Source organism: Condylura cristata, unplaced genomic scaffold (genome assembly GCF_000260355.1).
Source record: "Condylura cristata isolate star-nosed mole 26May11 unplaced genomic scaffold, ConCri1.0 scaffold00016, whole genome shotgun sequence".
NCBI classification, from domain to species: Eukaryota; Metazoa; Chordata; class Mammalia; order Eulipotyphla; family Talpidae; genus Condylura; species Condylura cristata.
Window position 1 is genome coordinate 31,685,786 of NW_004567117.1, and position 15,301 is coordinate 31,701,086.

Here is a 15,301-nt window from a genome sequence, read left to right on the forward strand (position 1 = left end):
TTTATTTATGCATAGAAGAACTGGCATATAGACCAGAGGTGCAGGGGTGTGTGAGGGATTCACCAGAGACAGAGTGGGGAGCAGAACAGGCAGTTTTACTGAAATTCTGCTGAGGGAGCAATGGGAGAGACAGGAGAGGTCTGCTGTGCCGTGGTGGTGGTGATGGTGGTGACAGCACTGAGACCTGACCCCTGCACCACCAGGGAGGCCCCTAGTGAGGTTGTTCTGTAGACCTCGCTTCCTGAGCCACAGGACCAAATTCCCACCTGCTCTCAGGACACTTTGCTTCCACTCTGGGGTCCCAGATGGGCTGGTGGTGTGGACCTTAGCAGCTCCTGGGGTGTGAGAGGGTGGGCAAGGAATGCACCACTGTAGGCTGTGCTTGGCACTGAGCCTTCAATGAGTTGGTGGCTTTGACCTCTACCCTGTTTGTTTCCCTATGCCAGAAACATAGGGAAGGGTCAGGTGTGCAACTTCTACTACACTCACCACCCTGCTGCTGGCACTTACATTTGAAATGCCACCAAGTCCTCTTGACTGCCCCTTGCCTGGCTATGCCTCACCCCGTTGTGTTGCCAGGAAGTCCCTCCCTCCAGTTCTGGTGTCTCCTCCTTGCTGTGACTGAACTGTGGGTGACCCTGTGGGCTCAGGACCACACCTCTTTTTTTTAGCATATGTGCCGGCCATGGCTCAGGCCTGTAATCAGCCCTTATATTGCAATACTGCTCACCGACGTTGAGCACATGAAGTCAGTATGCACATGGGTGAATTTATAGGACTGCAACTCCACGCACACACTTCTGTGACTTCTTGCAGGAGAAGGGTAATTTTTCTCTCGGAAATGTTCACTTGATCGGCTACAGCCTTGGAGCTCACGTGGCTGGGTACGCTGGCAACTTTGTGAAGGGCACGGTGGGCAGAATAACAGGTAAGCTTTGCTTCTGCTGCTAACAAACAGCTTGTGGGTTCTGATGAGCTGACCACTTATGGGCGACTGTGACCTCTTTGCATCCACAAATACAGCAGAACATTCCTTGACTACCTAGAAGGCTAGCTCGTATCACGAGGCAGGCCCGGGGACGCCTAGGCTGCTGTTGACATGATTACGTGACTGTCTCCATGGAGGTCTTGGGATAACTCTGCTGGTGATAACATCATACACATGGTCACAATGTCTCCTTCCCTGTCCCTTGTCAAATTTTGTCCCTGTGCCACCCTCTGGATCCTATTCCTCATACCATTGTCCCATGATCAGCTATTAGGATCCCGTATGATTTCAGTAGCTTTTACTCTCCTGTGTGATTTCAGTCAATGGCCCAAGAACTGCTCGAGCAGCAGATTCTTGCCTTGCAAACCTGCTCCACGACTGCTGTGTCCCTCATGGTGTCCCCACTGCAAAGTGGCACAAAATTTCCTGTCTCACCGACAGCTCACACCTGAGCTCCCTCAGCCTCTGCAAAATCTGACTTCTCTGAACCAACGTGCATCCAAAAAGAACCACACAGAGGTGGCTTTGGAAGAAATCTGGAGGAACTCTAATCTAGGGCTTTCTGAAATCCTTTGTAGTCTTAGAACCCTTTTTTCCAATTGAACTCACACAGGGCTCCAGAATATAGAAGTCATAGAAGAGGTCTGGTTGAAGCTGGGTATGTGGTTGGTGCATGTGCTGATCTTGCTAATGGAACTTCCCTTTCTCTGGAGGAACACTGGGGCACTAGAGCACCAGGGAACACAGTTTGAAACCTTCTGTTTAGTCTGATGGTGAGGAGACACCAGATAATGAAAGGGCAGACTGGGGTGCAGCCCTGGCCACAAGCTTCTGGGCTTCCCTGCTGGCCTCTGTCCATGACATTTCAGGGCCTCACTCAAGGGGAAAAAAAAGAATGGTGGATTCTAGTTGGAGTTATTCAGCCTCTGCGTTTCTTTTCCTACCAAAGGCCTCTTTCTAATGTTTAGTTAGCACATTTATTAGTGATTATTATCTAATTAGAATGAGTGTTTAAACTTTGTCATTAAAGGAAAAAAACTTACTGGGAGAGGTACCTAAGCTGTCAATAGAAAATTGAACTTTTCATCCCAGTGAGCTTTGTCTGTGAGAATTTGGATTAAATCACTTAGTGATTCTAAAAAGTGGGAAATATTCCCATTTTGGGGACCCTCCATTGCATATATAAGGGTTCACAGGCTATAAAGAGTGTCCTCAATCTTTATTCTTCTTCCTAAGTCTGGTAGTCTGGTGTTCTCTCCTTTCTTCCTGTCTTTTTTTTTTTTTTTTTACTCTCTCTCTCTGTCTCTCCTCTCTAGATCTCTTTGATTTGCCATCTCTTGAAAACTCTATTTCTGATTATCAAGACTCTGGGCCTGAACTGTGTAAACGGCATTGATTTTGTGGCTTCATACGGCTGTTCATTAACCTACTGCAGGGCCCGATTGTCTGACACCTCCTCCAGCCCCCAACAGGACACATTCAAGCCAGGCAGCTTCAGACTATAGCACGTGGAAGGCCCCACTGGAACACCAGGGCCCAGAGCCTGGTTGGCCTGCAACAAGCTGCAGATCTCTCTCCTGGATTTCTGAATCTGAAACGAGATGGGGCGGCAAGGCACTTTTCAGTGCTTTCTCTCTGCCTGCTTGGGAGGCAGCCCTGGGACGTGGCTTTGCTGGCAGAATGCTAATCAGTGCTCTGAGCTGCTTGCACGAGCATGGGGCCTGCTTGCTCTTAGAGCAACCCTTCCTCACCTTCCTCTGTGGAGCAGGAGCCTGGGGTGAGTGAGGCAGGAAGGAGCAGCCTCTAGCCAGAGAGTCGAGCAGCCTCTAGCCAGAGTCACTCAGACCAAGACTGCCAAGTGTGTGGGTGGGGAAGGCTGTGAACTCTCCTCCTCTCTGCTGAAGAAGTCCCCATAGGCCTGGCGACCAGCTGCTCCCAGCTGGTAAGAGGACTGGAGACTGCAGCTTGCTTGGGATTCCCAGGCCAGTGATGCTTCTGTGCACATGCCAGCAGGGGTCCTTATCGCAGGGCTGCAGGAGGGGGATATCTGAACCCCAACCTTGCTTGGATCAGAGGGTTGTGGGCCAGAGTTTGCCAGTTTTATCTTCTTACGCTTCTCAGAGAATTCAGTGATATACTGGCGAAGTGGTCATGTATTTCTTACTCAACTTGTGTCCAGTGAGTTCTAAATAAATAAGCAAGGCCATTCATCTTTCTAAGAAATATGAAGTAAGTGTCCACTTTGTACAAGTTCTGGGCTTGATGCTGCCTAACAGCAAGTGTCTACGCTTCCCTCTCTAAGCGACATAGCAACTGGCCAAAGGGCTGCTTTGGGCTTCATTTTACTTGTGGAAACCAGATTTCAGGGATAAACCACAGGCCTGACATCTCATCCCTTGAGTGGAAGAACCGGGCTGTCAGGTCCAGGGCCTGAGGCCAGTCCTGGCACCACTGCTCCTCTGCTGGAGGAGTTAAGGGACTGATCCTTCAGGGTCGGTGCACAGCCCCAGAGGGTTTCCCACATGTGTACACCTGTGTGTGCACCTGTGTACATGCGTGTGATCTCCCTTTCCTGGGCACAAACCCTTTGGAGGAGTTGGACTCAACGAAGAGGGGAAGGTCTGGTTCTAGATCTTTCCTTTTTTTGGAGGAGCTAAGTTCTCCCTCCCATCCCAAAAGGTAAATGGTGCAATTTTTTCCCAGAGTCTGCAGACCGTGGAGATGTGGCAGGCAGCTCTGTCTGGTAGGTGAAGGCTTGGCCTGTCTGTTGGGGGCCTGTCCAGAAGCCGGGCGGCCTGCATTCCTCCCGCACAACTTGGTTTCCATGACACTGACCGTCTGGTGGAGACTTTTGTTCCCACCCAGCCAAGAGCTCCACTCCTGTATAGATTGCAGAGCAGAATGTTGACGAGGGGCCGGGAGAGGCTGCTTGCCACGTCTGTTGTCCTCGCAGCCTCTAAAATGAGTCATCCCGGGCTCTTTGGGAGGACCCTATTTTGGTGCCCTTGTTCTTGGGGGTTCTGGGCTAGGGATGAGCCCCCAAGCAGCCCAGGCTCTTTTTGCCTCGTTCATATGTAACTTTCATTTAAACTTTTTCTGGAAGCTAGAGTTGAGTTCAGCCACTACCTGTTCCATGAGCAGTGGGTTCCACAAGTTTACTCTGCAGGCTGGGTGATAGGTCTGTGTTACCTCTGATGGCTTCCTGGTGCTGGGGTTGAGGCTGCTGGTACGGATCTATTACTCACCTTTCTGTGCTCTTGGTTGCTTCTCTTCCTGCCGTGGTGTCTCTAGATGAGGACATCCGAACCTGTTCAGATGATGCTTTGTTGTGGGAGATGGCCTGCATGTATAGGATATTTCCACTAGCCCACAGATGCTAGTAGCTTCTCTTCAGGGCTTTGTTCATTTAGGAGCAAATTCATTACCAGTTGAGACACTCTAGTCTAGACTAAACAGACCCCTTTCTCTGCTACATGTGGTCTTTTCGAGGTCCTCCCTCCCTGTCTGCAGGACACAGAGCCTTCTGGTTTGGGGTGCATCCAGTTCCCATAACCACTTGGGCTTGGTAATAGTCGCTAGAATTTGCATTGAGAAGCACATAATCACTTACTATGTCACATGAGCTACATGAATGAAGACATTTAGATTCTTTTTTACGGGTGACTCTGAAGCATGGAGATGATTTTTGAAATCTGGGCCTCAGCCCACTCACTTTTAGAATTACCGTGGGGACTCAATATGTGTTTCTGGGCTCTACACCAGATGAGAATCTCTCAGGGGCCAGGAAATCTCCTTGTTACGCTTCCACCTTTCGAATGTGGCTCATGTGGCTCCCAAATTAAAACAGTGACCACCTCTCTTACTGCTGCCACCGCCTGCCCCGTTTCCTGCCTTTCCTACCTTCCCCCACAAGCACAGGTAAGCAGCGGCCGGCGTGTCCTTCCAGGTTTTTTATAGCTGCAGAGTGGGGTCCTATTCAAGCTGCTGGGAGATATTTATGCAGTTTTAAGTGTGAGAGCCAGTGTTCTCTACAGTGCTGCTTCCTGTGCCAAAAGTTTGCAGGCAAAAAAAGGTTAATTCTTTGTGGCTATAAAATAGAGGAATCCCGGCCCTCCCTGGTGGCGCAGCGGGTTAAAGCACAGCACTGAGAATCTAGAGCCGCTTCCGCATGAGTTCAATTCCCGCCTGCCCCGGAGGTGACCACATGGCGTGGCAGACCTCTCCTGACCCGCCCGCTGCTCCCCTCAGCAGTGTACTTCCTCCATCTGCCTGTTCTGTTCCCCGCTCTGTCTCTGGCCTGTACCCCAGTTCTGTGTGCACAATAAATAAATCTTTAAAAAAAAAAAATAGAGGAATCCCGAGGCCTGGGCTGTGGGGTCACAGTGTCTCCTGCACGCTCCCCACTCTCACTGTCCCACCTGAGGTGTGATTCGAACTCAAGGGAGGGGGGGGGAGCCCAAATACAAACAGCTCAGTTTGGGGGGGACTAAGTCTTCACTCCAGAAGGCGCAGGAGCGTTGTTGATCTGGAAGGCTCTCTGTGGCCGAGTAAATAGGATGAATGGCTTAGTCTCAGCCAGCTGAGTTCTCTCTACCACCACCCCAGTTTGACCATTCGTGGTTCCTTGAGTGCAGAAGTTGACGCTCGTGGCTGCTTTTCCCAGTCGGCTGAGGCAGCAGGACAAGCACTGGCTTTGGAAGAGTGTCAGTTCCTTGACTGTGGGCTCCTTGGGGCTGGGCTCCCGGGTCGCCTTCATTCTGCACACCTGACTTGACTTAAAATCAGGACTCCCTGACGTGGTTCACCTGACAGATGGTCTTGGCTCCCCTTCTGCTTTAGGTTTGGACCCTGCTGGCCCCCTGTTTGAAGGGGCGAACATTCACAAGAGGCTTTCCCCTGACGATGCAGACTTTGTGGATGTCCTCCACACCTACACATGCTCCCTTGGCTTGAGCATCGGGATTCAGATGCCTGTGGGCCACATAGACATCTACCCCAACGGGGGTGACTTCCAGCCGGGCTGTGGGCTGAATGATCTCTTTGGGGCCATTACAGATGGAAGTGAGTTCCTTATTTTTGTGCTTCATTGGAGAGGTTTGACTCAGTTATCACATCTCCTAAATCAGATAAAACTTTTGGGGTCCCTCAGAAGTTGTTGTTCATCAGCCCTGTGTTTGCTGTTCTTCATCATTCTAGAGTCTATTAACCATCTGTTTTGTTTTCTCATGCTCTGAGGTCACAAGTACTTAATCACTTAATATGTCATATGAACTCTATAAATTATTGCTGTTAATTTCTTTTGTTACTATTAATTTATTTTATAACAAAAGGAACATATGTTTGTTGAAAGAAATCAGGCAATATAGGATTGCATAAAGCCAAAAGTAAAACATCCTCTCTCACCTCCTACTTCTGCTCCTGCTTCAGGAGTACTCTTCAGGAATAGCTGATTTGAACAATTGTGTGTGTGTCTTACAGTCTTTTTTTCTTTGCATTTATGTGTGTGTGAAAAATCATTTGTTTCGTTGTTTTGCAGCCTTCCTTTATTAGTTATATCATATAATGGGCATTCTTAACTATCAGAGCATATAGCTCTCCTTACCTACTACCCCTGACTCACGCAGCAGTTTAGATTCACGGACCCTGTCAGCGCTGTCCACTGGGCAGCTCTGCCCTTTGGATGTTCCTCTCTGTCTCTCAGTCTTAAGATTGCTGCCCTCTCCCAACACCATCACAGCCAAGTAGCCCCATAGGATGTGAAGTCTGTGAAAGGGATTGTTCAACCCTGACTGCCTCAGGGCATGTGATAAATGCATTTCTTAAGGATGGTGGTATTAGTAAGGAAGTGGTGGGTATAGCATGGCAGAATTTTTCTTAGGGGCCTAGGGTGTATTCGAACTATTGACTTTCACTTCTGGTACAAGAAATGATATATCATGGGCCAGAAAAAACCCCAGTTATATTCTGACATTGCAACCAACAGATTGTGTGACCAAACAAGTTACTGTGGACATTTGGGTCATAACCTATAATTAAGGACTGGTCCAGAAGAATGGAGTTGGCAAACATTTTCTTAAAGGGCCATCTAGGAAATATCTTAGTCTTTTCAGAACATACAGTCTCTGTTTCAAGTACACCACTCTGTTGGAACATGAAATACACAGTATTTCATAATAAATAAACAATACTTGAAAACAGGCAGCCAGTCTGCAAGCTATGACTCACTGAGCCCGGACTAGATGAAGTTTAGCCTCTGATCTGTTTCTAGCATCTTGTGATCTGACAGCCTAGTCAGAACCAAGTCACTCCTAACAACTGGTCTTCATCACCCTGTTTAGTACTCATTGTATGCTCACTCTTGCTCTTCGCTGCGGGGTGTGTATGAGTGCTATCTTCTCACCTGGGGAGCGAGCAGGATGGTCTTTAATTTTACATCCTCCTGGGAGCCCAGTCTGTCACGGGGCATGTATTGAGAATGATACAAACAGCAATAATAAAGTAAAAAACAGCATCATCGATGAGTGTACTCATTGCCTGAATCCTGGAGAGGTGGCTGAGCGCGTATGTGGTCTCTTTTCTGCAGCAATTACTGAGAAGATGAAGTGTGAACATGAGCGAGCCATTCACCTCTTTGTTGACTCCCTGGTGAATCAGGACAAGCCAAGCTTTGCATTTCAGTGCACAGACTCGAACCGCTTCAAAAAGGGGATCTGTCTCAGCTGCCGGAAGAACCGTTGTAACAGCATTGGCTATAATGCTAAGAAGATGAGCAACAAGAAGAACTGCAAGATGTACTTAAAAACCCGGGCAGGCATGCCTTTCAGAGGTAGTTCTCAGACCACATGAGCAAGACTTTCCTCTCTTGCCTCCTCTAAATACCATGTTGCAGAACAAGGCACATCCCTGTGGGAGGTGTGGCTGGCACAGTTAAATCATTGCAAACCAGACTGTGTTGTGCTCACCCTGGGAAGTCCATCTTTGAAAATAAATGGGGAGGGGGCTCCTTTTGTGAGGTTGATCATCACTCCATGCTATCAGTATCTTAAATTCCATCTTATGTTGAGCTTCTCACGATTGTCTCATATTTGTTTTCTCATTTGATTGTCACAATACATCTGAGGTAGGCCCGACAGGGGATGGATATGATATCTTGCTTTTTTTTTTTTTTTTTTTTTTTAAAGATTTATTTATTTGTACATACAGAACTGGGGTACAGGCCAGAGGCTCAGGGGCGGTGAGAGGCTTCACCAGAGACAGAGTGGGGAGCAGAACAGGCAGATCTACGAAGTACACTGCTGAGGGGAGCAGCGGGCGGGTCAGGAGAGGTCTGGCTCGCCATGTGGTCTCCTCCGAGGCAGGCGGCAGGCGGGAATCGAACTCATGCGGAAGTGGCTTTAGCTTCTCAGTGCAGTGCTTTAACCCGCTGCGCCACCAGGGAGGGCCCTGATATCTTGCTTTTTAATAATGTATTGTAAAACATAAGATTTTGTGGGTTTTGTGGGGGCTATTTTACATGTGGACAAGTTGAGGCTAATGCCTTGGCCCCTAATTCAAGATCAAGCAGCTAGAGAGCAGCTCTGCCGCCATCCCCTAAAGTTCTCCTTAATCCCAATGTCCCAGTTCCACTTCTAGATAGATTTCTGCAACCATTGCTGTCACCGGCCTTTGGAGACAGGAGGTCCTGCTGGATCTAAGGGGTGGCAGTTCCGGCATGGGTCAGGGGGCCCTGAGATGATGCACAGGTCTTTGTTCAAATGTCTTTGTTCTGCTGTCTCTGCAGTTTACCACTATCAAATGAAAATCCATATCTTCAACTATAAGAACGTGGCAAAAATCAAGCCCAGCTTTTATGTCACCCTCTATGGCACCAACTCAGATTCGCAGATTCTGCCTTTGGAAATGTAAGTCATGAGCTTGCTTTGCTGGGCTCCAGGCAGAGAGTACATTGGTTTGAGGAGAGAGCAGCGTGGAGCGTGTGAGCAAGTGCAGGGGTGTAGCCAGCCTCCCGGGGAGGGGCTAGGTGGTGCCCTCAGGCCTCGTGCCTTTCTCCTGTCCTGTGCTCCCTTCCCCACCCCCACCAAGTCCTTGGCTCAGAACCTTCTAGGAGGGAAGGTCCTAGGATGATTCAGCAGTGTGAAAAGCTGCTGGAGCAGCTGGGCAGAAACTGCTGGCTCATTTCAGACAACGCCTGACACCTGAGGCTTTAGGAAATTTGGAATGTTGTCATCCCTGGACCATTTCCAAAATGTGCGAGGGTACGTAGCAGTCAGTAAGAATTTGTAGTCCCGAGCTACTAAGTGCCAGGCAATATCAGGAAATACAAGTAATGTCATCAGAGTACTTGGTTCCAGGGCTCAGGGTCTGGCTGGGAGACCAGATCTCCATGTACATGCTCATGAGACAAACTGACCAGGCAGGCCCCGCCATGTGCCAAATGGGAGGGACAGCAGGAGGGGCCAGTGGTTCCCAGGGAGACAGCTGCATAAATAGGGCGATACTCAGAAATGGTTTATTTATTTATTAAAAAAAAGATTTTATTATTCATACAGAACTGGGGTATAGGCCAGAGATGTGGAGGGTGAAAGGATTCACCAGAGACAGACTGGGGAGCAGAACAGGCAGATCGACGAAGTACGCTGCTGAGGGGAGCAGCGGGCGGGTCAGGAGAGGTCTGCCACTCCACGTGGTCACCTCCGGGGGCAGGCGGGGATCGAACTCATGCGGAAGTGGCTTAAGCGTCTTTGTGCTGTGCTTTAACCCGCTGCACCACCAGGGAGGGCCTCCGAGATGGTTTTGATCAGACACTGGGGTACTGTGGGCAAAGTTACCTCTTAGTATGGGGCGTGGCTGAGCTTCTACCTGGCCTGGGGGGTGGGCGTGGAGAGCCCGAGGTGGGCAGTCCTCGGCTGGGTCCTTTCCACTCTCTGTGGAGCCGGGAACTGAGCTCAGCTGCGTCTCACCTTGTAGCGTGGAGCAGATTGGGCTGAATGCCACCAATACCTTCCTGGTCTACACCGAGGAGGACCTGGGTGACCTTTTGAAGATCAAGCTCACCTGGGAGCAGCCAGTCTCTGAGTCCTGGTACGACCTGTTGAAGGAACTTAGCAACTTACTGTCTCAGCCTCTTAACTCCCAGAAGGAGCTGAACATCAGGCGCATCCGAGTCAAGTCTGGGGAAACCCAGCAGAAGTAAGTGCCCTTTAGGTCTTGACTTTTCCCCCCTTGTCGCTGGTGAGCAAAGAGCAGTGCTCCTGTGTGTCCTTTCCTTCACTGAGCCTGCATCTTTGTCCTTCCGCTGCAGGACATATGGGCAGAAGCTTAGCTACCTTTGTGGGGTGAAGAGAACTCCAGGTAAAGCTCTGTTAGCTGCTGAGCAACCTGAGTCCTGACCACAGCTGTGGCTGATAGGGGTGGGCAAGGGAGCACTGGAATCCAGGACTTTGTCAGGCTCTGCATTCGCCTGCAGGCGGAGAGCTTTTGCTCTTCAGGAGCACTGCCTGGCTGGTTTGCTCGCTCTGGGTCTGTGCCACTGGTCTCCCTGATCCTGTCCAGAGCAAACCAGAGTCTCAAATCCAGGGAAGCCCCGGGCACCAGGTCTGCTGGGGGCACTGGTATCGTATTTTCAGAGCATTCTAGCTCTCCTTCAGAGGCTCTGAATCAAGCATTCAGGGCAGGGGTCTTAAGATCAAATAACAGAATCTCCTGTGTTCTGCCAGCTGGCAGCTTCTCCAGATCTTTTAACCCCAACGCAGCATGAAAAATCCAGGCCTTTATATGTGAGTCCCTAAAACTGTGACCTGAGTCTTTGAGCAGCCTTCTTTCTAAGTAAATGCAGGGAAGGCAGGGAGGCTTTTGTCAAGTGCTCCTCTTCTTTGGCATACCTCTGGGAGGCTGCTGCCAGGCTGGGGCTGGTGAGAAGCTGCCTCCAGCCCCCTACACCTCATCGGGCATTTTCGGTGTTACAGTTCTTCATGTGTTCTGTTCCATCACCTGTGGCAAAGTTTGGTTCCAGGAGTGGAGAGTGGAGGCTTGGGTCCTCCTCTGAGTGATCCTGGTATAGAAACCTCAGAACTGGGGGTGTCAGCTATGGGAATGTTAGAAATGAGACTGATCTAGAACTGGTGTCTATTTTCTTTCTCTGGTGCTTATAAGTGCAAGCACTTACTGTGCTTTGAATGAAGTTGGCTGTTTGGGCTTCCCAAGGTTCTCAAAGATGTTCTGAATGTGACTTTTGCCCTGCTGGTCCGCATCAAGGCCAGCTGTTCCCCAGACCACCAGGCTGGGGCCACCCAACTCATTTGGGCAATAGTTGGAACAGTAATTAGACCACTGACTTTCTGTGATAAAGGGTGTGTATTTGCTGATCCTTCACTTGGACTTGCAGCTGGGTTCCACTGACCACTGTACTGGAGGTGCCTTGAGCACCTCTACCCCATGAACTTATAGTTCCCCAACGATATGTCCATCCACACAATTAGTATATGATGTGCTAAAGTAAGACAAAACAATTCATTATCGATTCCACACCATAAGAAGTAATAACAGTCACAAAGCAACATTTATGTAGGGATATGATTTTTTTTTTAAAGATTTATTTATGCATACAGAACTGGGGTACAGGCCAGAAGTGTGGAGGGTGAGAGGATTCAGTAACTGAGTGGGGAGCAGAGCAGGAAGATGGACTGAAATACACTGCTGAGGGGAGCAGCGGGCGGGCCAGGAGAGGTCTGCCATGCCATGTGTGTGCACCCTGGGCGGTGATCAAACTTGTGTTGCAGTGGCTTCGATAGCTTCTTATGCTGTGTTTTGACCTGTGCACCACCAGGGAGGGCCCAGGATATGAATTTTTTTAATGAAATGCAGAAGTCAAGGGAAGGTTAGATTAAAATGGCCTGGGGATGGGGATGGCCAGGGAGGCTTTAGAGAGACTGGCAGGGCAGACTTTGGGATGGGCAGAGAGAAGGGGCTAGAGGTGGGATTAAAAGCTGTGTGAGCTGAATCCTGGAAGACCAAACTGAGCCTCGGCTTAGGGAGATTGTAGCCACACTGTCCAGGAGTTCTGCAGGCTCTGGAATCGGAGTGAGGTGCCGTGAAGTCCACTCTCTGCCCCTTGCTCTGTCCACCTCACGGCTTCCTGGCTGACACACTGCACTGCCCTCCCCCAGGGTTTTGTCTGCAACGATGGTTTCTTTCTCCTCCTAGGCTGACGTTTTGTGTCGAAGACCTTGAGCACACCAGCATATCCCCTGGCCAAGAGCTCTGGTTTCACAAGTGCCGGGATGGCTGGAGAACGAAAAATGAGTCCAGGTAACTGGTGCTTTCTCCTATGTTGGCAGGTCACGTCGCATGGGCTGGTTGTGAGTCTGGGCTCAGGGCAAAGCAGCAAGGACATGGGTAGAAATCTCTTCCTTTGGAAGCTCACCTTCTGGCGTCAGGAGACAGAAAATCAGTTATGTGGGAGACTGGAGGTGTCAGGTGCCTTTGCCTCTGCCCGTCCTCACTGAGAGTTGTCCCAGCCTGAAGCCGCGCTGAAGTGGGGTTTTTTGGAGGCTGCGTCCCGGGGGTGGTGCCCAAGCCCCCATCTTAGAATCAGCTTCTCTGTAGTGGTGGGGTGTGGGAAGGTTCCAGGGCTCCCAGTGTCCTTCTGGGCACCAGGCAGTGTGGGGAGTCGAGTGCTAAAGGAAAAGCACAAGGTGTAGTCCCCATGTGAGATGCTCTGGAACCCAGGTTTTGTGAGTTACATTAGAGACTGTCTTCCATCATTTTTTTTAAAGATTTATTTATTTGTGCATACAGAACTGGGGTACAGGCCAGAGGTACAGGGGCGGTGAGAGGATCCACCAGAGGCAGAGTGGGGAGCAGAACAGGCAAATTGATAAAGCACACTGCTGAGAGGAGCAGCAGGAGGGAAGACAGGAGAAGTCTGCTGCTCTATGTGGGTCACTCCCTGGTCAGGGATTGAATTCATGCTGAAGCACTGCAGGTAGCTTTGTAGTGCTTTGCTTTAACCCTTTGCACCATGAGGGAGGCCCTCTTTTTTTTTTTTTTCCTTTAATATATATTTATGCATATAAGAGCTGGGGTCTAGGCCACAGGGTTGTGGGTTGCAGGGGGCGATTCACCAGAGACAGAGTGGGGAGCAGAACAGGCGGATCTATGGAAATCCACTTCAGAGGGGAACAGCAGGCATGTCAGGAGAGGTCTTCTGGGCCATGTGAGTCAGCTCTCGGGCTGGGGACTAAACTCATGCCTCAGTGGTTGGCGATAGCTTGATAGCAGTGAGACTTTATCCCCTGCACTACCAGAGAGGCCCAGCCCTCTCTCTTTTGAGAAGCAGGAATGCCCCTGTGTGGGGCTGACTCAGATAACAGGGTTGTCTTGCTTCAGCATCCCATTTCCCCAAGAGGGAGTCCGATTAATGCGGAATTGAGGACTGTTGCTCTCAGAGTGGTGCATCTGAAAAGGAAAGCTGCCACACACCCTGTGACCCCCACCTGCCCCCAATTCTGTGCCCAATCAAGGTCCTGGGCAGCAGTGCTGTTGTATGTAACGCATGCCCACCGCACCGTTTCGTTTACTTTAATAATCAGCTCCATGGCGCAGGTGTCTGTAACCCTGTGTGCAGTTGGGGAACCTGAGACTGGGAGTGGGGTCACTCTTTCCAGGATCCCTCAGCTGGAGGTGGCAGTAGAAGGTCCAGAGCAGGTGAGTCTGCTCTGAAGCCTGTGCCCCTTCTTAGCCCTGGCAAGTCCACACACTTAGATAATCACTGTGTTTCAGTCTGGGTAGCAATTGTTAAGCAGCTGTGCCCAGGCTGGGGTCCCTTGTGATTAACTGTCTGCCAACCTTGGGGGCCAGGCACCTTTCTGCTGCTCAGTCTCGTGTTGGGGACCCTCCCCTCCACCACAAGCTCGGTGATCACAGGGCTTGTGGGAGTCTGAGAACTGCCCATTTAATTAAGCGACTCAGTCTAGTGAGGGCTCAAGATTTTCCACTGTAATAGTCATTTGAATTCTTAGTGTCTGTGTTCAAATTTATACCTTCTATTGCCTTCATCAATCGTCTGAACAGCCATGCCGATTGGACACACCTGGGAAAGACTGCCGTTCTTATAATTATCCTTATGATAAGATAGTCTATTTTTCTGCTCCAGAACTTTGTAACAGTTGAGAATGATCGAAATCACCCCATATTATCACCTCTTGGAAGAATAAAAGTCTATCCTCTCCCCCCTCCCCCGCCCCAAACAGAAAACAATAGGAGCCCAAGTAACAAATTAATACAGAGGCTCTGGGAACCCGTGGCCACACAGCATGCCTTCAGCCATCTCTCTCCCTACCTGGATGCTATTCACTACCTATTTGTTGATAAGGAGCTGGAGGTTCAAAGAATTTCAGTTGGTAGACTTCAGTTGGCGGGACTGAAATTAAGATCTCTTGATTCCGTCTCACCTCCTTCCTACGACTCAGCAGTCTCTCTTGCAAATCTAGATCAAGGCACAGGGGACTCAAGGTTCTGCCCACAACTGTGTGTGTATGTGTGTGCACACACTGTGTGCATGTTTCAGTGGGTGTTGATAAATATCTACCAGGCCTGTGGTGCCTGGAACTAGGACCAGAGAGAGCTCCAGTGTAGTGGTTCTCCAGGTGAATCTGTGGCTTGTATGGGTGAGGGAGAGAAAAATCTTGGGATATTATTTATGCTGAAAGGGAAGCAAGTAAAGCGTTTGATAGGTAAGAAAGTTTGGTCTTGGGCTAAACAGAGCAGGCACTCAATAGCTTGTGATGGAAGCTAACGAAGGCCACACTCTCTTGCTTCTTTCAGTCCGACCTGGACACTTGCCTGAGGGTGCCTGGCAGCACTTGACTCCTTCCAAGCACATGGAGAAGACTATGGCAAGGGCCCACCTGATGGAAGAACCTTGGCCTTGACCCTGCAGCAATTGGAAGCAGTGGCGTGCTGGGTCCAGACCTGGGCCTCCCAGGATGGCTGGGGCTGCTCAAGGGAGGGGACCTTCCCTGGGGTAGTTCCCGCTACTCTAGACTAGTGCTGACTCGAGGGTTACACAGAGGGCTGACGGCCACCTCTTGTGCCCACCCTGCTGGTGACCCTGGGCTTACTCTTCTCTGCAGTGACTATGCAGAGGAGCCAGCTACTGGCCTGCCTTGAGCCATGTTTTTCAGACCTGGCCCAGGATGACAGACCTGTGGCATTGCTACCCAGAGAGGTGAGAGTAGGTCCGGGGTGCCGAGGCCCTCATTGTTAGGGTTCAGTGGGCTGCACTGATCAATACTGGTTGCTTTCCCAATACTC

The 15,301-nt window shown here is 50.1% G+C and overlaps 1 protein-coding gene across 1 annotated transcript in view; it reads left to right on the forward strand.

Moving 5' to 3' along the window:
* The window catches only part of LIPG (lipase, endothelial), a 21,819-nt gene extending 6,748 nt beyond the window's left edge, over window positions 1–15,071 (forward strand). Inside the window, exons 4-10 of the mRNA XM_012725810.1 lie at window positions 817–928; window positions 5,828–6,049; window positions 7,572–7,814; window positions 8,769–8,889; window positions 9,956–10,177; window positions 12,191–12,295; window positions 14,813–15,071. Of these exons, the coding sequence (XP_012581264.1) occupies window positions 817–928; window positions 5,828–6,049; window positions 7,572–7,814; window positions 8,769–8,889; window positions 9,956–10,177; window positions 12,191–12,295; window positions 14,813–14,834 (1,047 nt within the window). The 3' untranslated portion in view covers window positions 14,835–15,071. The remainder of the gene's footprint in view (window positions 1–816; window positions 929–5,827; window positions 6,050–7,571; window positions 7,815–8,768; window positions 8,890–9,955; window positions 10,178–12,190; window positions 12,296–14,812) is intronic.
* The last annotated feature ends 230 nt before the right edge of the window (window positions 15,072–15,301 follow it).